General features: G+C 40.5%; 1 protein-coding gene across 3 annotated transcripts in view; it reads right to left on the reverse strand.

Moving 5' to 3' along the window:
• Positions 1 to 24,204, reverse strand: part of XPO6 (exportin 6) — an 85,199-nt gene that overhangs the window by 52,779 nt on the left and 8,216 nt on the right. For all 3 annotated transcript variants that reach the window (XM_067551097.1, XM_067551096.1, XM_067551095.1), the window contains exons 2-4: positions 7,795 to 7,885; positions 5,057 to 5,169; positions 2,647 to 2,844 (exon numbers count right to left, since the gene is read on the reverse strand). In XM_067551097.1, the coding sequence (XP_067407198.1) occupies positions 2,647 to 2,844; positions 5,057 to 5,169; positions 7,795 to 7,885 (402 nt within the window). The remainder of the gene's footprint in view (positions 1 to 2,646; positions 2,845 to 5,056; positions 5,170 to 7,794; positions 7,886 to 24,204) is intronic.

Consider the following 24,204-nt stretch of genomic DNA (forward strand, 5'->3'; position numbering starts at 1 on the left):
TTCTTAGTGTAGACTAAGCCCAAGAGCGTCCACACAGAGGTTTTGCAGTGGCTTAGCTAGGCCTGTGCAAGTTTGTGTTTTCACATCACTTCAGAAATCTCATACATGATCAAGTGTAACTAATCCCATCACAGTATTGTTGCTTATTGACAAAGCATTTTATCAATCCTAGATTATAATCACTGCAAGAGTACATGTTTGTATTTAGGATTTGTATTTTTCCTAAATATCACAAGGGTTAATTTAAAAACAAAAATGACTCCCAAAGTCATGTAATACATTTAGACTTAACACGTGCCAGTGAATTTGTCTATAAAGATGCTTCAAAATTGTTGAATTGTGACTAAAGAATTGTTGGTATAATCTAAACTATTATATTCTTACAATTATCCAAGCATTCCCATATGGACTGACAGTCTTAAAACACCAGTCACATTCAAACCAGCAACTCTGCCTATTACTTAAGGTGCTTAGATTCTACGGTGATAAGTGTATCTACTAGCAACCTCTTTGGCTGCCCGTCGTACTTGACGATGACTGTGGGAAATTTAGCACGTATTAGCTCGGCAATGAGAAATGAGTCCAGCATTTGAAATAATGCCTCTGAGACAGTTTGGGCAGGAGAAATTGGAGAGTTGCTTGATATTATACCATAGAAGATGGTGCTGTTGACATGCTGCCTCTATGGGCGCGTCAATTGCCTGGATAGAATCATACAGTACAAATCTCCATCTACATCTATCTCTGGCAACTTCTATCACATTTCCCTTCCTTGAGTTCACCATAGAGAAGAATCTTTGGGAGTTGATGATCCGGCAAAAGGACCTGACCTGTCCATCTAGCAAACCTACTTTAGAGGGCCAACTATAATTCAGCTATGAAAAAGCTGGAGATCCTTGTAGAAATTGAATGATTTAAGCTTTTCTTTAGCTACTAGCTAGAACTGGGTGAACTATTTGCAACAGCTGAATTCAGACCTCCATATTTTAGAAGCATCCAGACTTATGTATTTGTTTGTTATTTGCAAAAAACACAAAACTGCACACAAATTACAGTCTGTGCATTGCTGGCTCCAACTAGTTTGTATTTCAGCTGTGATTATCACTTAATTTACATAGTTTCTGTTCACTGACTAGATGAACAAGCCTTTTTAAAACTACTGTTTTCTCAAAATCAGCTTAAATTTAGTTTTTAATTAATCTGAGCTATAGTCCTAACATTTGCTTTGTGAACAAGTTTTGTTTGTAAAAAAACTCTAGCAAAATGCAAGCAAGTTTCAACCTTGGTCAAAAATAAATATTTAGAAATCTCTGGAGCATTGATAAAAATTCTCTCACTAGCCTCTCAGTTCTATTAGCCTTACTCAACGCAAATCTTCAAAAACTAAGTTTAGCAGTTAGTTTCAATAGTTATTCAACATTTTCAGAATACATACAAGATTAATCTATATTAAAGTGCACCTAAGATGATTAAAGGTTCTGAAACAAACCCAGAAGATAACTGTTAAGTCTCCTTCAATAACTGAAACGTATTGTGTACAGGCACTGTAATGCACATAGGTCTGAATCTCTCATTTGCACTAAGGCTCCTTGACATCATTCTGGCAATGGAAAGGGACAAACGGACCTTAGTGTAACTGAGAATCAGCCACTCAAAGCCACTAAATCCCTCTCCCTATTCCCCCAACAGAGTCAATATGGCAACAGGAGGTGTTGCCAAAAGTCAAACGAGATATGTACTGAATTACCTCATATTTCAGTTTTTGGTAGTTTTATGTGGCTCCCAGTGTGATGCAGTGGCCAAGAGAGCTAATGCAATCCTGGGATGCATAAACAGGTCAATCTCGAGTAGGCGTAGAGAGGTTATTTTACCTCTATATTTAGCATTGGGGCGACTGCTGCTGGAATTATGTCCAGTTCTGCTGTCCACAATTCAATAAGGATGTTGATAATTGGAGAGGGCTCAGAAAAGAGCCAGGTGAATGATCAAAGGATTAGAAAATATTAATTATAGTGAGATTGAGTTCTTGAGTCTATTTAGTTTAACAAATAGAAGGTTAAGGGGATGACTTGATCACAGTCTTTATTAAGTACCTATATGGAGAACAAATATTTAATAGACTTTTCAATCTAGCTGAGAAAGGCCTAACACGATCCAACGGCTGGAAGTTGAAGCTAGACAAATTCAGACCGGAAATAAAGCATAACTTTTTAACAGTGAGCAATTAACCATTGGAACAATCTACCAAGAGTCATGGAGGATTCTCCATCACTAACAATTTTTAAATCAAGATTGGATGTTTTACTAAAAAGAATTACTTTGGTGAAGTTCTATGGCCTGTGTTATACAAGATGTCAGACTAGATTATCACAATGGTCCCTTCTGACTTGGAATCTATGAATTTATGCAGTAGACTAATAGCTGACTATTTGTTAAAGTCAGAGAGGTGGAAATGAAAAGCAATTTTACTTCCTTTTCAGCTTTCTCCAAAAGAAAAATGATCAGTGAATACATTCATAGGATACTTAATGGTTTTACTCCACCACTCCTCTTCCCATTAAAGGAAGCCTTTAATTTAGACAAAGTGTTCTGTGAAATGGCACTGAAGATTTCCTGACTTAGCTAGTTTCCCAAAGACATCCTTACCTGCAAGATGTTTGTGAAGAAGTCATGGTAGAACATAGGCCAGTCCTGTCGGCCAATGTCCACAATGACTTTGCAGAGCTTGTTCCTGATAAAGTAAGGCAGCGTTTTGTGGTGAGCTAGGAGGAGCTTGGGTAGGCAGCTGCGGATCTCCATTTTATCTTGAGAAGGGACCCCGAGCCACATCTTATTGATCAGGTTCTGAAAGAGAGAGACATCCTGATTCAGCACAAAGAGAACTGGTTTTAATGCAACATTTCAATCAGTAGTTAGACACTATGTCTGGAGAACCAGATGGATGAACAGACATTTGTTAAGGCTTTGGGAAAAATTTACCATTTCAATGTATTTCATTTGCAGAGTTTTACAATTACAAGTTTGTTATCCTCAACTAGTGCATGGGTGAAAAACTACTCTTAGTCAATAAAGTGAAGCAGTTGCAAGTATTGCGACTTTAATTTACTGCCAAAACCAGATAACTATTAGGCAAGTGTTGGGACAGATGTGATATAATGGTCAAAGTAATTAGAATCTAGAGCACAAGAACTTAATGTGGGCCTTGACAGCAATTCTCTGTGGCCCTAGGCACCACTACAGATAAGGAAACAGAGGTAGAAGTTAGTGGGATAGAGCCCTCACAGAACTGGAGGATGTATTGCTAAATGTTTGTAAAGTGCTTTGAACATAAATAGCCTTGTGTGTTAAATAGTGCACAGGGAACTCAAAATAACCAACGTGTCCATCTTTAAAGAGAAGCTCAAAGACCAAATGTCAAATTTATGGAGCTCTTCCCGTTTCATATGCTGCTGCACATTACAATACTCTAACAATTTTCTATCCTGAGAAATATAGGTGATTTCCATTATTCTAATATCATTTTTCCTATTAGCATGGCTTGAATGAACCAGTGTTTTTATGAATCTGTAAAACTATCATTGCGTGGCGAGTCTCAGTATAAACACTTCATATAAAGTCTCTTAACCCTGGGACAGCTAAGTTTCCCCTTTTGAGAAGGGGAAGATCGTAGTAAATAGAGAATGGCGGAAATAGAACCAAGTTCTGCTTTGGATAAAGTTCATGCAGTGCAGGCCTCCTGAAGTTTTAAATCCAGAAAGTCATGTTCCAAGTCAATAGACCTTTAATGGAAGAGTGCTACTTTAGTAGAAGAGTTTTAACCCACTTAATGGCAAAAATCCAGAAGAAGGAAGAGTTGTGAAGTATTTTTCCTGCAATGCTGAAACCTCATTTAGATGCTCTAGAACATTAGTAGCTATTAGTAGCTGAGCCTTTTAAGTAGATGTCTGAGGATAATAGATTCAGGAAGCCTGCTTCTGAGGCAATAGCTCTACCCAGTTGCAAGCACATGGCAGGCAGAAATTAAAGACATATAGCTTATATAGTCAGGAGGATCATTATATAGACAGGATGCATCATAAAAGCTGGGAAGCTTTATTTGTGACATGACAAAGCCAATAACAGTATTTAGGCTTCACTGCAATTTAGACTTGAAGTCACCATGAAGTCTCCAAAAGAGGTCAACATTTTATGGAAGAGAGCCAATGTCCAGAGCTACAGGTTAACAGTGACGAAGGAACTACCTATAGGAAGAAGACATTGACATTGGCATTGACAAAACCCTCAGCACAGAGGGCCCTCACAAAAATTCTGTATTAAAAGTAATTTCAGAAGTGTACTGTGAATACATGAGATTTCTCCCAGGTAAATGAGAATGTTAAAGTGGTAATTTCTTCCACCTGCCCAATGTCTTTGGTAACAAGTTCCCCTTTCCCAAAAGCACAACTAGCAGCTTCCGTTTGAGAGGAGAGAAGAGTGGGGGCTGAATGGGGAAGGGAAGGGAGGATTTTCATTAAAACTCTGCTGTTATTTTTCCAACTAATCCAGAAAATACCAACTCCCACGAAATTCTTGAGGTAAGTTTTGGGTTTACTATCCTGCTTTTGCAGATAAATTCACTGTTCACATATAACTGATCAAACAGTACTAAGATAGTTGGAATTAATTTTAGAAATTCCAGGTTCTCAATAGGGTGATTTGAGACTAAGCTGCAGTTATTTCCTTAGAGTTTATGCACTGGACAGTGACTTCTTTGTTCTACTAGACTCTGGGCACAATTATTTTTCAGACCTACATTTTTCAGTGAGGCAGAAAGGGACAGGAATCAAACTTGATTTTCAAACCCATGAAAATTATTCAAAAAAATTCTTTACAAGGGAACTATAAAAGCAAGCTGTGTCCATGCTGCACTTCAGTTGGTTCTCACATAAGACTTAAAAATAGGTAATATGAACTATTCCAAACACAAATCACATCAAATAAAAGTTAATGTAGAAGAATCCACTATTCAGGCAATAACGGTGTTCTAGATAAATTTACCCTTATTCTGATATCTCACCTCAAACACTGTCAAACTATACATCATTACATAGTCGTTTCTTGTGCTTGACAGGAAATAGAGGCAGAATCTCCAGGCACCTATCTGCTGGGCAAAGTTATTCAGAAGCTCCTCTGGAAAAAAAAAAGTATCAACAAAACATGTGCATTAAAATTCATAAGCTGTACACAGACCCAAGATAATATTTGTTTCCAGAGCACCATTAATCTGAATGGAACTTCAGATATTTTTCGAATCAGACTTATCAAGTATCAGTTTAATAAGGCTCACACAAGCAGATCTACTTCAAAAGCAGCCACAAAATCTACCTATAAACTTCAATGCAAGCAAAATGACTAGGTGCATAGTATCAGAATTTGTTGTATATGGTTTTAACATTCTCAAAAGCATAATGTACCAACAGACTTGGTTAGATTAGCTTGATACTAATGGAACCTTTAGATCCATAGCACAGATCTCTGCCACCTAAGATAACAGATGCTAATAGCAGTAGTAGGTTGTCATCCTCTCTGTGGGCCAGCCACTAGAGGAGATGACCCACTTTGGCAGGGGTCTTTACAGATAATTCATTTGCTGTTAGCAACACCAGGATTCAGGAATCTTAGTTTCAATTGCAGGTTCTGTAGGGGAATGTGCTCTGGTGGACAGATTCTTCTGTCTGCATCCTCCAGCCTGTTCCCTTTTCCACCACTTATGGCTTGTGGTCCCAGTTCTCCTGCCCCCACCACCTCAGACTCCTTGTTCCAGTCCTCTTGCCCAGCCTGTTCCAGTATACTCCCAACCCCTCTCCCCAGCTTTTCCTCCCCCTCAGACTTTTTGTCTCGTCCCCTCTGCATTTCAGTCAGACAGCTTTCTCCTTTTCTATACTGTCCAGGAGTCAGGGGGGAGGGGGCACAAAGGAGAGAAGGAGCAATGAGACCACAGGAGAGTCTCCTTGTTCTCAATTCCAGTGCCCAGCACCATTGCATCTCACTGCAGCCAGGAGCAGCAATTGCAGGAAAAGTCCTCCTCAGCTCCAGGTTGGAGCATTCAGTGCAGAAGGAATCTTCTGAATTTAGTTGCCAAGCTAAAAATCTCTACTGAATTTTCTTTAACAACATGCCCAAGACAATGTATTTTCCCTAATCTTATTATCAGAAATTGCTGAACTGTTTTTGCTCAAGTTTTCAAAAAAGAAAATTATCTGAGGCAGACACCCAGCTTGCAAAATTTCAACTCTAATGGTTAAAGTACGACAAAGTTGTGAGCAACTGAAAACTGCATCTTATAATGGGAATTGTCAGACAACCTTAATGATAGACAGCGCTACCAGCTCTGCCTATAATAAATAAGAAAACCAAATGGCAAAACCTAGGACATTGGTCCATTGTGTAACAGACTGGGAGGAATTAAAGGGCTTGTCTACATGAATAGTTAGTTTGCAGAAAGCTGGGATGTGTATCTATCCTGCACTAGCCTGCCGCAGACTGACTATCCATGTGGACCCTGTTGACAAGCATTAGCAGTTTAATGAGCTTTCATCTAGTTCCATTTCAAAGAGGACTAGATGAATTTGTTAATGCATGTCAGCATAGCCCACATGGACAGTCAGTCTGTGGCAAGTAGCAGGGGGTAGAATCACACCCTAGCTTGCAACAAAACTAAATGTTCATGTAGACAAGCCCTAAGACTGACATTTTGCAGTAAAGTTTTCCTTGTTTTAATGCTAATTGTTCTTAGATCTACATATACCTTCGTTATGGATCATTATAACCCCTTGTTTTTTGTTTTGTTTTTGTTTTTTTATAATTTCTCTCAAATGCTCAGAAAACAGAGAGATACTGTTTCCAGGTTGACCACATCCAAGTGACTCCTTTTGTAAAAGTTTGGCCTTAGGGAAAAGCTGCATGGGTTTGTATTATACAAGTTGATCAAACCCAAGAGTATGCCAACCATCTCCTTTCCTCCAATGACTGGGTGCATGGGACAGGAAAAGTCAACGACACCGTTTTTAGCAAGATGGTGAAATTTCAGGTGAAGACAGCGTGCATACATGCTGAGAATATATTTTCAAGTAGAGTGAACCTGGATGGACTACAGGCTACATTACTGAAGTCTCTGAGGTTATAAATCCATAGCCGAGCCTAGCAGAAAGGAACCAAGAGATCCTGTGTACTCCCTCGTATTTTTTTTTTTTTTTGGACTGCAAGCCTGATTCATCCATCCTGTTGCTGGTTGTTTATTACATAAGTTATTTCTACTGGCCTTCATTAGCATGTATCGGCCCAGATCCACCAGTATGGGACATAATATACTAGTGTACTGTGCTGTGTAGTGTTATACACTACAATATACTAATATACAAATATATTTCCACTTGTCATTTTGCACTAGCAAGAAGCTACCCCAAATGTGTCAGTTTGGGTAATGTATGCCTTCTTTTTGAATCTGCTCTTCCCCATTCATAGTACAGAAAAAGCTCCATGCATTTGCTGTCACTTGTCACACAGCAGTCTCTTTCAGAGGTTCTCCATGGAGCGAAGCAGCTTATAGGTAGAGAAGAGGGCACCTGCCCTCATAACTAGCCAAATTTGCATCGGTCTGAGAAACAAGTTGTCTTCTCATCATTTCCACCTTCAGCAGACTACCGAACTATGGAGTTTTCTGCTGCCGTTGCTGGGAGATCACGTCTAACCCAAAAATTTTGTTGAGGATTGTGGAAAGTAAATGGACCGTTCCTTAAGACTGTCTGAACTTACCTATCTCACGTTTCCGTTCATTGGTGGTGCAATTGTGGAAAAACTCTGTCATTAGACTCTCCAAAGCCCTCAGTGAGGCCTCCTCAGATGCCTGACAATGACATTTAAAGGAAAAGTAAGTAAGAAAGTGCCTCTTTAGTTCTGGTTCAAATTTAATTATAAGTGTACTTCCTTATTTAAAAAAAAAAGTACAAAGAGATCCACATAGTGCATACTGGATGGGCAGTCTCAGAAACCAAACAAAAAGAGCAGCATGTTACTGGGTGAAATTTAATATAGAGTTCACACACTGTATAAAAGAGTCAATAGCTATAGACAGAGAATGTGCCCAGGATGAGTAAAAAGCCCCAGAGATTATGTTGAAGTCTCGTTTGCTCAGTCAAGCTTCTTGCTGAGAACACCACTTTATATAAAGCAAGTTCTCCTCCTTTCTAATTACCAATACTTATTCGTGTTAAAAATGTTAGTACATCCATTGGAAGAATTGTCACATGAGCATCAGGCTCAGATCAACATACTTCAGAAATTCAGAGGCAGTAAGATACAGCAAACTGAACATAAGACTAGACATAAACTCCTGAAATCTATTCCCACCTGACTCAATCGGTGGCCAGGGGCAGGTTGCCACCTCTTCCCTTCAGTCCACTCATCTGTTAAAAAAAAAAAAAAAAAGGGGGGGGGGGGCCAATAACCTACCCCACTTGATGCAGGGAAATGGGGGGATTTAAAGGACTAATGCTCGTACAGAGCTCTGACGATCGAGTTATATATAAATGCTCAATAATTTGATTCAGAGAGGATGGGTTGCCTCTAATTTCTTTTCTTTTTTTGCCAGCACAAATCAGCTACAGCTTGGTTTTTAGAAAACCTCGAAGTCACTGGCTCAATATGGAGCAGTTACAAGATAGCTACAGCTTTATTTCTCCATCAAGTGCCACCTGTAATAAATGGGACTAATCCATTTGTTCCACAGTTGGGCTGGAGATGGAATGATTGTGTTGAGCCAGAGCTAGACCAATATCTGACCCAAGGACTATGGAAGACTCTGCTTGCCCTTCTCGTATAATGGATAACTCTCGTCAGTTGATCAATAACAGTTTTGTTATGGAAGAGATACACATTAGTCTCCAATATTTTCAGCTATAGCATTGCTCTTTCACTAATAAGAGCACAGACTTAAGCCCAGACCTTCCTCGGCACTACACAAAGGGTAGTGGTACAGGCAGGCAGGAGTCTATTGTTCAGTCTATATCAGGCACAAAAAATTACATATAAACAACTAAGGCAGACTAGCACTGTGACAGGGCCTTCCTGGAGAAGATCAGTCTACACTACCTAAAGAAGCAGTATGAGCTTCTGTACTGCTAATGCCCTATTCCACATGCTCTGTACAAGGCACCCAGTTTTTCTAGAGCTTCACTGCAGAGCCAGGTTGGGGAAGATACTTCTAAGTGTCCCTATATTAAGTTGCATTTAGATTTACACACACTATGAAAATCAATAAGAGGTTAGATAAATACAGCTCTGTTCTCCTAGCAACTGATGATGGATGCTTGGTAAGACTTAGCATTCTGCTGCTAAACAGAAAATGCACATTTCCCTGTTGTCCTTCCTCCATACGTCTTTTTAAAATGATCCTATTTTAGAAAATAGAAAAAAACTCCATACAAAAAGCCATTTGTGATTGTGAAAGCCATCCTGAGACTGAAAAATGAGATTTAAAGTCTTAATCTATCAAGCTGGAGGTCACATATCCATTTTAAGCAACTGCACAGGCCATTATTTGTTTTTTTAATCCATATAGATTTACTTCTTTGCAAATAAGTTACATGCACAATAAACAATCTTCAAGTTGTTCTTTCCAACCATTACCCAACTTTTTTCCATGTCTCCCCTTATTAGTTTACAGAAGCAATAATTATGCATAAAGTCTCATTCTGAGGATTCAATTTTTTAAAAAAACATTCAAAATAATCAAAGTTCATAATATAATATATCCACAATGACATTTCCACACATCCCTTTCTCTCTGTAGAGTGAAGTGCATGCTGTTTCATACTCTTTCCTATTCTACATGCTATCCACAGAGATTTGAATGTACAAATCCAGCAGTTTAGTGTACACTCTTGCAGTTCAGTCCCTTGCTGCTGAAGGGCAAACTTTACATCACAATATCTGCTTCAGATGCCAAATCAGAAAGAATGAATAGTGAGTTGTCAAACTTTGATCACATCAGCATGAAGCAGCCAATTTCCTCCACAGCAGAAGTGTTTTTCTTCCTATCTCACTGCCTAAATGAATAAGGAAGGCTTCTCACAAGATTACACTCCAGACACACACACACACACACACACACACACACACACACACACACACACACACACACACACACACACGCTAGTATTCATCCAGGAGCATCAGGACTTGCATTGTTTTGGTACAGTCAATTCTACACTTTTCAAGTTTCCTGACAGCTGTTTATCTAAAAATTATTAATGCACAATGGACAATTTAAGAAAACAGATGCTTAAAGTTAGGCTCCTAGTTACATGATTTTTCAAAAGTACCGAGGACTTGGCAGCTCATCCAATGACTAATGGGAGCTACTGGGTACTTCGCATTTTTGAAACTCAGTTCACATATTCAAGAGCATAACTCTGGGCACCATTTTTGTTTTCCTTCTTTAAATCTCAATCTATGCCTTCATTAGTAAAAAACCCTGAAGAATACAATACAAAATTAGTGTTGAGGTTTGTTTTGAGAAACCTAGTTTTAGCTATAGATGGGATTGCTATTATATGCATTCATCATGTGGCCAGTTACTCTAGAACAGTGTTTCTCAACCTGTCTGATATGGGACCGGCTTGCTGCCTTCCTAAACTACGTCGGAGATCTCAGGGACTGGCACTAGTCCACAGACCAGTCATTGAGAAACTCTGCTATAGGATACGGGTGCTCTATGTATAGATTTGAAAGAACAGGACAAACATTTCTTCAAGCTGGGAACAAACTGCAGTCACCCCCCCAAATCTTCTTTTCCTGTGAGTGCCACAGACAGGAAAACCCAACTGACACTCTACAAGGCTCCCCAGAATTGTATTTTATGGAAAGCCTGAACAAATATTTATTTTAAAGCATGTTCTAAAGTTGGCCAAACTCAGACTAAGATAGATTTGAGACAAAAGAAAATGAGGGCCACCCAGCGTGACTGTTACGCTCCCCAGCTTGCAAGATACACAGAGCTCAAAGTTCCCACCAAAGGTTGCATGGCAGAAATGGCCTACGTTAATGGGAACTTAGTCCATTGAGGGCTTTGCAGACAGAAACAAGCACCTTGAATTTCCCCAGCTGTGAACTGTCAGTCAGGTGACAGTACACAAGTGAAATAAACGTTTGCCAGTCAGGTCTTCTCAGGTGGGCAGCAGTATTCTGCATTTGCTAATGCATCTGGGTAGCTTTCAAGGTTAGCTCCACACAGTGTGCTGCAATGATTTCCATAGCTAGGTCTCCTTGACATAAGAAAGGATACACCCCCTTGGTCACCTGAATGTGACAGAAAATTACTCAGGGTTGAGTAATGGAATCTGGGCACTACCCTGAGGAGACTGACTGCTGAAACTAATATTTCCTTGCTGCACCCTGGTCTGGTCTTGTTGTTTGGACCCCAAACAACTGGTGACTATCAGGTGCTGCTGAAGATAACCTCCCACCCCCATCTCAATTACCTTCCCCAGAAAGGCTTGAGACAGGGCTGCAACTGACAAGACTTCGAGTTCTTCTGAGTAGGAGCTGGCAATTCACCTTACCTTGGAGAAGCATTAAAAATCCTCATCAGTAAAGGGCCAAATATTCCCCCACTCACTTTCACTAACTGTAAAGGGCGTAAGACCCTTACATTTCCCCCAGTGTATCAGAGATCTCTAAATGAGAAGCTGGTTGGAACTTTTAGGGAAGAACACTTGTTCCCCTCCTGCTATCACAGTCCAGGTGAAAAAAAAAAAAAAGAAGTTCCGCATCCAATCAATCCTGTTTGTAAAGCACACAGAACACTCAAAATAGTACTGATTGGGACTTCCCAGGTACTACGACAGAGGAGTGACCAGCCACAGTCTCACCACAACGTAGGAGTGCAAAAATTATTTATAAGGCAGGCAGATTCAGCGCATCAAACTTCAGCAAAAGATGTTTCGTTTTCCCTCTCCTCCCTGTTTCATAAATTGTAGCTGACCAGTTACAACAGTGACCTGAAAGGACAATGAATGAAGAGGTGCTTACGAGACAGAGCACTGGTAATCAAATAGATTGCTGTATCCCACCAGACATCCACACACTGACCCCAGAGAACGTTTGAACCCCGTGGGATCCATGTCTTGTGGAGAGGTTCATCACAGCTGGCCAACCATGACTACTTTGTGGGGTAGCAGTAATCAGGCTATCAGAGTGTTGAGCAATACAAATTAGAATGAGTGTTTAGAACACATCTCATTCACATTCTTAACACATTTCAACCATTTCTTTACTTCCTGCTCCCTTCCCTTTTCATTGTCTTATGAAGTTCACCTTAGATACTTTTATAGGGATTCTTTAGAGGTATGTAGATATTTATTCAGACTAGTTATCTGCTAATCCAAAGTCTTCAACCTTCTGTCCTACATGACTAGAAAATGACTGATTCATAGTTATAGAAAAACACAGCTCCCTCCTTCACTTAAAAGAAATAAAAGTTATAGTCTGGCATGGATTAGTTGAGCATTCTGGACTACTGACCCTCCAACTGCAAAAGTTTCCAGGTATTCAAGTAAACTATGCATGTAGGCTGATTTCAGAGCTATCATTCTCATTTTATTGTAAGGCGGGGCGGCCTTATCTGGATATCCAACCTCTAGTTATTTTCTAGGTCAACACAGGATTAAAATTTGCCAAATTGACAGCTTGGATTTCGTAAACCCTGATTTACTGTATCTTATAATGCCACTGACATTTTTGCATCCTTTTAATATTTAAAAGCCACATTCTGTATTTTACAATATATAGTATGTTGATTTAGTCATTACATGCACTATTGTAGGTTAAAATGACAACCAGTTAGTTTGGGACTAACAGCTAATTCTGGATTATGAATCAGTGAAAGTGTTTACAGCATTTACAGTAGAGTATGCACAGGCCAAGATGTGAATTATAAACAAACACTTGAGGCTTCATATTTGAATTACACCACCATCCAGCGGAGCACCAAAAACTGCCTATATCAATTAGACAAGGTGTGCAATGTGATATCTTTTATTGAACCAATTTCTGTGGGTTAGAGACACTTTAAGTATGTTTCCCAGACCTGAAGACGCGCTCTGTGTAGTCAAAAGCTTGTCTCTCACCAACAGATATACACCAATAAGATATTACCTCACTCACCTTGTCTCTCTGAAATCCTGAGATCAACACAACTACAACACTGCATGTGTCCAATTAAACATAGCTCTACAAGCTTTCGATTTCAAAAGAATCACAGGTTCTTTAGCTTAAATATGAAATTAGTTTCAGAGTCAACCAAGATAGATATTCCCCTTTTATTTCCCAAAGTAAAGAAACAAGGATAGTTGAGATAAAATTGGAAACTACTTACTACTTTATAAACAATTTAAAAAGTGTTCTTCTGGGAAGCTTTTCCATTTTAAAGGTTTGTTTTTTCCCCAGCACCACCTTTTCCCTTCATTTTGCATTGTAAAAAGCTTAATACATAACTAAATCCAGATATTAGGACTGTCAGTCCCCCCAAATCCTCTCCAAAAAATGTTTGTTCCTACAGAGATGATTAAATCTTGAGAGCAAAATCTGAATAATTCAATGCTTTTTAAAAGGAAGTGAATATTTTTAAAAGCTTTTCTCTAATGATTTTCCATACCAAGACATGCTGTTAACCTTTTAATGTTTGCTATTAACAGCTCAGTACAGAATATTGATCATAACAAAACTATGCTCTAAATATGGTTCCTACAGGCTGATGCCAAACATTTAAGAGGGAGCTAGTGTCTCTTGTTGCTTTCCTAAGATATGAATTTGGAGACATGCATATCCTGTTAAGAAAAAAAAAAGATGACCTGCTAAATGGTCTTATAAAATGTTAACTGCAACCTCAGTTGTCTCAGACAGCGCTACAGCAGTTTCCTTAGACATTTGAGAATGGTTTCTATACCCCACAAATCACACACCTTGAATGTTACAGTGCATCCAGTGTTTTATAGCACAATACTGATGATATCTTCCCTCTCAAAATTAAGCTGAAAGACAAAATCTCTCTTTCCATTGACTTGTTAGGTAATTTGACCCCTACTTCTACTTTAGTCACATTTTGAATCCAAACACCCAGTTCTTTGTGTTGACTCTTCCATCCCTGTTTAATACTTGCACGCGCTGAGAGGTTCTGACAGCAGAGATGTTTTTCAGAGGACACTAGACATATTCCTTGGGCTAGTGAGTGTTGGGTAAATGCCTCACTATCTACTATAAATTAACAAGCATTGAGAAATTTTAGACACCTATTAGTCAGAGGACTAAATCCAGTATATATTAAAAATGCAGTCACTAGGATCTTAGGCATCATTCTTATGTCACCTCCCACCTGCCACTCCAGAATCCCTCTACTGGCTCCACTTTCCATCACAAATTCCAGCCTCTTCTGCTGTCACAACTCAGCCCTTCCATACTTATCTGTTCCAGTATCTTATCAAGTTAAACCCCCTGCTACTAAACCAATTGTGCCAGCTCAACCACTGGCTTCTTCATTTCTCTCCTTTACACATTCTTCCACACAGCCCTCTTACACATGAACACTTGAGTGAAATAGCTTGTGAAGCACTACTCTCTCCTCCAAATTCCTCCCCAACATCTATGTCTGAGCTGCCCACAGGAAGTCAATAGATAATAGCCACACAGAAAGCCAGTGGGGACTGCTGATATTTTAAACCAGTGATTCAGAACCATCAAACTGCAAAATTTCACACCTATGTAAGTGCGTTTTATTACCCATCGTCACCCTTGACCACCTTCTTTCCCATTTTTTTCCCCTATGGTGACACGGGCCTTGTTTACACTACAAAGATTACAGCCACCGCATTAATAACGGATGGCTGATGTCCACAGGACCCTCGTTGGGTCAGCGGTGTGCATCCTCACCAGGAGCACTTACACCAACCTAAGAGGGACAGTGTGGCAGTTTCCTTCCCCCCCCCCCCCAATCCCCGTTCCCCACCAAGAGTCGGGGAAAGCCTCTTGGGGCTTTGTGCCCCCAGGGAGCGGGGTCCAGCAGCCTCAGCTTCTCACCCCACCCCCCCCCCATGGGAGCCAGGCAGCCTTGTCAATTTCACAGCTCAGCCATTAAATTGACAAGGCTGCCCCTCCAGGAGCAGGCAGAGAAGCCACTCCACTCCCTGCCAGGAGCAGGGTCCAGCCACCCCGGGCTTCTCATTACCGTTGAGCTCTCCAGAGGAGTGGCGGCAGCTGGGCTCTAGCTTCCAATTGACAAGAATAACAGCCAACAGCCCAATTAAGGAATGCAGTGTCTACACTGACACTGCATCGCCCTAACTACACAGACATAAGCCCTACACCTCTCATTGAGGTGGTTTTATTATGTCGGTATAGCAAGGGAGTTACATCGGCAGGAGGAGCATTTCAGTATGCACACTTCCACTGTTGTCAACAAAAGCTGACTTTTGCCAACAAAACTCTGTAGTGTAGACCAACCCACAAACTAGACTGTAGCTCTTCAACGCAGAGACTGTCTTCTTTGTGTTTGGACAGCACCTGGTACAATGGGGTCCTGATGTTGATGGGCCATTGGGTACTACCACAATATAACGAATGTCATTTAAACAACAGTATTTTTGATGTTTGAGATGTCACCCACTAGGGGAGAAATACGAAGGCAGCAGCTCTGATTTCTCATATTTTATGAGGCAACTAGTAATAATCTATTTTAATAGCCATATTATTTCTCCTTTTTGAATGTTACAGCTATTTAAAAAAAACTTTTCAGCTCACTTTTAAGAATACTCAGTTGATGGTAAATATATACTGCATTGAACTCATTAAAATACCATGAAAATTATTCACATTAACCAATTTATATTAAGAATTGGTAGGAAATCTTCAAGTGATCCTTTGAGAGCTTGAAGACAACACAAAGATATGAACAACTCTAAAGAAGCTATTAGAATCAGATAAAATTAAAAGGCTCACTTTAAGCTCATCTTTTAAAATAAACTTCCCTCAGGTGACCTTTAATGTCATGTCAGGGTTTGTTAATACTCCAGGCAAACCCTTAAAGAGTTTTAGTTCCCTAAATCAGTGGTTCTCAAAGTGGATGGCTCATGGGGGTGCGTGGAGCAGGAAACAGCCGGCCAGTCCAGTTCCACGCTCCCCGGAGACGGAAGCAGCCACCACCACCCACCTCCTGCAGCAGCCCCCTGCCGCTGCCAGGCACACTCCCCACGCTGCTGCTGCCCTTGAACTGCAGCTGCAGCCCCTGCTCCCCGCTTCCTGTGCTGCTGCCGGTACTCACTGCTCCCCGTTGCTGCTGCTCCCCGTGTTGCTGCTGCCATGCTCCCTGTGTCCTGCACTGTAGGCCCTGTTTTTTCCCTGAAGGCGGGCTTTGGGGGAAGGGGGATGCAATTGTTAGGGACTACAGTGTGGGAAGCGCTCCCCTAACAATCACGCCTCACCTTCCCCTGAACCCTCCCCTTCAGGAAAAAAACAGGACCTACAGCGCAGGAAGCACCCCCGTTTTTTTCTGAAAGGGCCCCCCCTTTCAGAAAGGGGAAGAGGGGGCACGATTGTTAGGACAAAAGTTCACAGGGGGCTACATTTAAAAAGTTTGAGAACCACTGCCCTAGATGTAGTTGAACAAATTATGAAGCAAGCGTATTTGTGTTGATAATGGCAATTTTAAACAGTAATTTGTGATGCAACTGAAGCATAGCATCTGAATTTGCACCATTTAATGATGTAAGGTAGAATTATGAAGTGTAAGAAGTACACAAAATTCTTAGGCACCTAATTTCCTCCTCATTAGAAAGGACAAACATGCACTACATGGAGGCAGAAGTATAAGGAGAACAACCAGTTTTAGAATCGTCATTTAGACATTATCTTTTAGTCATTTTCTGAATGACTAATACCAATACTGGTCTACAATGCAACGCTAGACTCCAGCACTTTGTGTTGCAAGGGTCTCCTTAATAGTGGGAGATATATCTGCAATGCTCAAATCTCCTGTTACAAGTCTGAAACAGTGCATACACCAGCAGAAAAATCCCTATATTATATGTACTAAATTACATTACTATTGGCAAACTAAGCGAGTTCTTCAGGCTTCATTCTGAATTTCCTTGTTGCATTTCAAGCACTTTTTTGTGGTTTAACAAATTGAAACTAGATGAAGCTTTATTTTGCGTTCTGAAAGAGCTAACACTCATGGTGCTATCTGAAAAGCTATTGGCAGACGGCAAAAACAATCTCGTTATCTGCTCCATTCACGTTAACAGCCGGAGCTTCAGCAATTCATCAACATGGCACCCTGTTTGAGAAACTGACTTACCAATGGACCTCTATTTAAGCCAAAACTTACTGCAGAAAATTATGAAGAACTATTGGTGTATCTCACAATAACAAAAGAAACACGTCGAGTGAGGATGGCACAGGCAATGCGGCAACCAAAGCTCCTCTCTTCTCCCTTCCAACCCACAACAGAGCAAAATGGCCAGCATGTGAGCTACTGCAGCCAGCTTGGAGCATTCTGTCACATTAGACTTGCTTCTGAAACTGCAGGGGCAACAGTAGAAATTAGCATCCCCTACCTTCTGTCTTTTACACCACTTCTGTTTAAAAGACCCAAGGCGCAGCTCAGACAATACATTTTCTGTTCATAAATAAGCTCTTTCTTAGCAGTCACCTAAGGGATAAAAGTGGCCACAGATTGGCTGCTTCTGGAGAGACTGTGCTATGGAAGTTTAACTTACATTCAAGAAATTTGTCACTACTAAGATAAAAATACCATCTTCAACCTGTAAGCACCTTCTGATACACACAAGTGCTCAAACCAGCATGACCATCTTTTAGGGGAATTATATTTCTCAAACCTTCCTGTACAGGAAGAGTTTGAAGCACAATTAATTAAATCTAAGGCCATGTTTTGAAAAACAAACTCAAATGTTCAGGGTCAAATTCTATCTTAACTGATGATTATATTAGGGCCAATGGTAAATACAATCCAGCTGCCTTGTGGGAGGTGCTTGCTCCGCCTCCATCTGACCAGTGCGGCCACAGTACGCCTTGCATTGCTCTTTATGAACACTTGCGTTCACTCACAGACCTCAACAAAAGTGTTATATTCAGTATCCACACTTTCTTCTAGAAACCTGCCAAATGAAGCTAGAAGAGCTGAGTAACCACGCTAAATTGACATACGGTATTTTCAAAATGAGTTTTTATATAGCACCTTTACAAACATTAAGCATAAGCAATCCCCTCTGTGAAATGAGTTTTACATCACCCATTCCCAGATTGTGATTTGTAGGCCACTGGTGGTCTGTGGGGTGCTGGCTGGTCACATGATGCTGACTTTCCTCTTCAATTCCAGCTGCATTAAGAGACTACTATGAATACATTACTTTCCCAGGGGAACAATTGCTGTAGCTGCCACAAGGATGTTGTGCCATCCTAAATGAGAGGGGTAGTGTCCAAGACAATCACAATTAAGATGTACTCCGTACCATGAGAGATTGAAGACCCTGGTACTATATAATTTTAATAGATAAACTGAGGCACAAAGATGACATGACTTGACCAAGGCTCAAGTTAATATCAGAGTTAATACTAGAATCTCTAGACCAACTCCAACCCACTACACATTTCTTCAGTGTGCATATGGGGTAGGCAATCCTTTGTGGCAAGTGGAACTGTGTTTTTCTAGCTATCACAATGACAGGCATGGATCAAATTAGTTAACCCAGGAAAGAGTAAAATAGATGTACAGTTGTTCAGTGTCTGTTGACCTCATAAGAACATAAGTCAAAACCACAGTTGCCAGTTTATGGATGGTAAGATACCACACTGATGACTTGCTTCTTTCTCAGTGCCTGCAAAGAGTGACTCAACAATTAAAATGCTGTTAATCAAAACTAGACGTTCATATGCCTAAATCAAACAACTCTGCAGTGCAGCCTTGGCATTCACTCCACATCCTCCCTACTATTTGTTACCCAAATCATTGTGTCACACCTAAAATAAGATTGAAAAGATCTTGGAGATAGGGACCTCTTCTTTCTATTTGTCCTGCAGAGCACCAAAGCACCCTTCTGGATGCTATAAAAAATTAAAGGTTAATATAAGGACCACTTTGTGCTGAAAGTCAGTCTTGAGATCATTTCCCCTTTATTTAGATAAGGGCATCTAAATGTGCACACACAAGACCATGAAACAGGCCAAAGAATTGTGTGCAACCAATTTCCATTTCTATCTAATCAATTCCATTGGAAGTCTGAGTGAATAAATAAGTGCAAGTTCTCAGAGGGAGGAAACCATGTTCAAAAAAAGGGGAAAAACTGTTCAGAGTAACCAGAGATCATCACGTACCCTGAAATCACCAATATTTTGGCCACGTGTGGACTTTGGAAGCTCGAGCTAGTCATCAAAAAGGCATTTTTAATATAAAGTCTGGAATCTTTCTACTTTCCAGATGAACCACCAGGACTGGCAGAGAAGATTGTATGAACAATGCAGAGTAGCAGTATACAATGTGAATTAAGTGAGGATTCACGATAAACAACTTCTCCTGCTTCGCATTTAAAGTCAGCAGCAGCAGAATATTTTTTTGTGAAGCTTAACTGAACTTTCAAAACAGAATACGGCTCCACCTGCTCATTAGGACAAAGACATCACATTTTAAAAGAAGATTCTCTCTAATGAGCTATTCTACTGTAGTAACTGAATTTCTCTTTTGTTCAGAGTATGGGAGCGGCAGAAGAGTTAACAGTTGTCACATTTGTCTACCTGTACCAAACTGTACAATTTGCATTAATGGATTTTCAAGAGCATAAATTTGAATACTTTACAGCCTACAATTCTGCAAACACAAACCTGAACTGAGAGCTACGCAGACAAAAATAAGTTGGCTGAACATACAATACAAAATTCTCACAGTAATAAGCAAACAAAGACCCTTATGCTTTGCATTTGATTATAAGGCTAGCCTACAGAGTCCTAAAAATACACACAAATACCTATTTGCTAAACATAAAGCTTTCCATTAATACAAACAGAAATTGAATGGAAGAAGAAACTGACAGTACAGCATAATCCCCTGAAGAGAACTGCCAATTTAAGCACAATCCAGTATCTGATCAACTGAGCTTGCAAAAGACAATCAATGCCAGAGCTTTAATTGCATTTGGGAATCCCAATTTCACATTCACCAGGTAGTTCTCTAGTATCTATTCCTGTTAAGAGTCAAATCTACTACCTTGGGCAGGCGCTCTGGTCACATTGCTACACACAAAGTATTATTGGCACAGAATTACAGACCAGAATGATTAAACTGTGGGCTTGTCTACAGTTACCTCGGAGATTTGGCGGCAGTTGACCAGAGTTACGCAAGCTACACAAAAAACTTGCGCAACTCCCGTCGACTTTTCTGGTTCTGTTCTGCGTCCCATCTTCACTGCTCTGCGCTGACGGGAACCGCGTTCCCGTCAATGCAACGCTATGCCACTTGAGAAGGTAGTCTTAATACGTCGATTTCTGGATCGACTGAGCAGGTCTTCACTGACCGCTCAGTCGATCCAGAGAAGTCGATCTGACAGCGGCGACTTTGCCACCGTCAGTGTAGACATAGCCTGTAAGATCCTTTGGGCAGGAATTGAGAGATCTATACCTTGTACAGCAACAAACATATTAGCTGAATTTAATTTCTTTCTAGAGAAGTTGGTTCAAGATAAATAATACTATTACTGTATCGGGCTTTTGTAGAGGAGGAGTGTGAGAAAAAGGACAAACAAGGAATACGAGACTGTTAGTTTAACTCCTGCCCCAACTAAAAGTCTGGAGAATAGACACAGGGAGTTGGGGACTAATATTAAGGTATCATCTAGCCTTATGTGAGAAGCTCTACCAAGAAAAATGCCTATTTCCTCTCATTTTGTAAAAATTTTTCCCAAGAGCAGCAAAATGAGAATAAGTACCTAGTCCACTAATGAAGCAAAGAAAAAACATGTAAATATCTCTTGAAGTACAGGAGCGCTCATCCACCTGAATCCTCCTTCAGCTGCAGATGAGACCCACTATGTGTATAATGCATGTACAAGTGGAGGGCTGATCTCCCACATTTCTAGAGGAACGGGAAGTATAACAAAGTGACCAACATATGACTAGGTATGGGTCAGCCTGAGCTGATGCTGCCCAAAAGTCTGGCGATCAAGGGGTGGATTGGAGTGCAACAAGCAGATGCTTTGGGGAAAAGCTCCTGCAAGGCAGTTTTCTTTCTCTTCCCCACCCTTCCCCCAGCACAGAGATCAACCTCCTTCGCCTGGTCCCACAGCTGCCCACAAAAGGGAGCTTGAAAGATTGGGGGACTTCCAGATGCCACCCTAACCCCAGTCATAAAAGTAAGATAATCCTTGCTGCGCAGCATCTCAGGCTCAGATTCCACAGCAAGAAGCGACCACTGTGTTCATCTAGTCTGACCTCCTGTATAACACTGGCCTTAGAACTTTCCCAAAATAATTCCATTCAGAAAAACAACCAATCTTGATTTAAAAATAGTAATTGATGGAAAATCCACCATAATCCCTGGTAAACTGTTCCAACGGTTTACTCTCACTATTCAAAATGTGTGCCTTATTTCCAGTCTGAATATGTCCAAGCTTCAACTTCCAGCCACTGGATCATGTTATTTCTACTTCACCTCAGAACATCATGGAGTAGCAGCAGCTGCAAAGAACTTCCCTCTCCTTCCCTTAGCAGCAGGAACTGCTGAAAATTCTGGCTCCCCAGCAAAGAAATGGAAATGGGAAAGGAAAAAGGGAAAGAAACAGTATTTTAAGGAGGAACCTGCTTTAAAGGTCTGGAAAAGCTGCTCTCAGCGCTCCTCTCAGAGCCTGGCTGCTCAAGAAGAGAGAACCTCTCTGGATTTTGCTTAAGCCGCCTTCAATGTATAAGAAGAAAGCATTTACTTGTCTTCTGATGTTGCCACAAATAAACAAAAGGTAGAGTATTCCTTTGTTAGACTGTTAAACTCTTATTTTAGATGGTGCAAAAATAAATAAAAGGGGAGAAAAAAACCAACAGCTACTGAAAGGGTCAGACAGATCTTCCATAATTTAAAAACTGTTCCGGTTAGAGACAGAATTCACCTGTTGCCAATACTGGATTCGGCTCTCTGACCAGCCAGTACACAGAATCAATTGGAAAAAGACAAACGTCCTTTCAACAAAAGCCGACCGAAAGAAGTTGCTCCTGAAGAATGAAATTCAAGCCACAATTAAAAATCATAAAATGTAGAAGAACTAATAGACCAAATCACCAAAATGGATGCAGGCATCTATGAACATGCAGATATTGCCACAAATATGGGAAGGTTAAAAACAAAGAATTAATGCTTAAGTCAAAGGTCTTGGGAAATTGTGAAAGGCAGAAATTGTTAGGCTTGGTCAGCCAATCGGCAAAAGAATTCCACCTATCAGCATATGTTATATCTTTATTAAGGGGCTATATCAGCATAGCTATACCAGTAAAAGCTCTGTAGAGTAGACAAGCCCTAAGACAAAGGTATGCCTGTGGGGCCTGAAAAGGTGATCTATAATTTGTGAAGGCTCTGGTTCAAAAAGACTATAGAAGAGACTTTGGGTGAGGTGAGGAGAAGAAAAGGCTTTCCCTCCCCTCCATATTAAGGACAGTTAAAGAGAAGCAGACACTTAAATAGAGTCCTATTTAAAGTAGCAGTAAAATTAAGACAATCCCACAACCTTCCCAGCACCTCATAAAGAAAAGAGCTAGAAATAAAGGTGTCCTGTGAGTGGAATCCACTTTCATAACTAAATTAACATGCTCATCTACTCAAGGATTCTAAAAGTGGGGCATTTGCATCAGTTCATGTGTTTCAGAGAACAGATCTTCTCTTACTCAAGGAGCCACTTGAGCTCTGACCTCAAGCTTATAGAAAGAAACAGCAAAGGATGCACAGTTGATCAAGTTGCTTCTTGGATGGTGTCACCTGAATGTGCATCTTTTTATAGTCTCTCTCTGAGGCAGACTGCTAACTCCACACTCCTAAACACATCACTGGTTGGACTGGTCAATTCAGTAAACCATAAAAAAATTATGAAGCAAAATTCTTGGTTTAACAGATGTATAACTGACATCTTGAGAGTTTTGTTTTGGCAGAGGAGATCTGTGGATGAGGTAGTAAATAGCTGAACTAATTTAAGAGAACAGAGAGAACTGCCAAGTTACTCTCTGGGATGTACTTGAGGCCAGGAGAGCAGGAACCCAAATTTGGACTAAATTTGCTGGGGTTGCTGCTGCTGTTGCAGGATACCTGCTGGCTTAACATGGATAATGATTTTCAGTGACATTACACTGTTAGTTGAATACCAAGTAAAGAATATTTTGCTTTAATTATATAACCATGACTGCTTTTCTCAGAATTAATGGTTCTCTTCTTCCCAGACGCTCATGTCCAAACCACAAGTTTTTATATAATTTAACATGACAAGTGAATAGTCTTAATCGTGATTATAAAAGTTCATCAATATAAAAGTGCTTTAAAATGTATTAATTACTCTCTCAGTTTAAAGTAATTTTTCCTAAAACTTGGGGGAGGTCCCTGATGACTGGAAAAAAGCAAATATAGTGCCCATCTTCAAGAAAGGGAGGAAAGAGGATCCAGGGAACTACAGACCGGTCGCCTCACCTCAATCTCTGGAAAAATCATGGAGCAGGTCCTCAAGGAATCCATTTTAAGGCACTTGGAAGAGAGGAAGGTGATCAGGAACAGTCAACATGGATTCACCAAGGGAAAGTCATGCCTGACCAACCTGATGGCTTTCTATGAAGAGGTGACGGGTTCTGTGGATGTGAGGAAAGTGGTGGACGTGATATACCTTGACTTTAGCAAAGCTTTTGATACAGTCTCTCATAATATTTTTATCAGCAAGTTAAAGAAGTATGGGTTGGATGAATGGACTATAAAATGACTAAAGCATAGAGCTCAACGAGTAGTGATCAATGGCTCGATGTCTAGCTGGCAGCCGGTCACAAGCGGAGTGCCCCAGGGGTCAGTCCTGGGGCCGATTTTGTTCAACATCTTCATTAATGATCTGAAGAATGGGGTAGATTGCACCCTCAGCAAGTTTGCAGATG

Source organism: Emydura macquarii, unplaced genomic scaffold, assembly GCF_026122565.2.
Source record: "Emydura macquarii macquarii isolate MOO-44397 ecotype Brisbane River unplaced genomic scaffold, CSIRO-AGI_Emac_v2 contig_1348, whole genome shotgun sequence".
Classification (NCBI taxonomy): domain Eukaryota; kingdom Metazoa; phylum Chordata; order Testudines; family Chelidae; genus Emydura; species Emydura macquarii.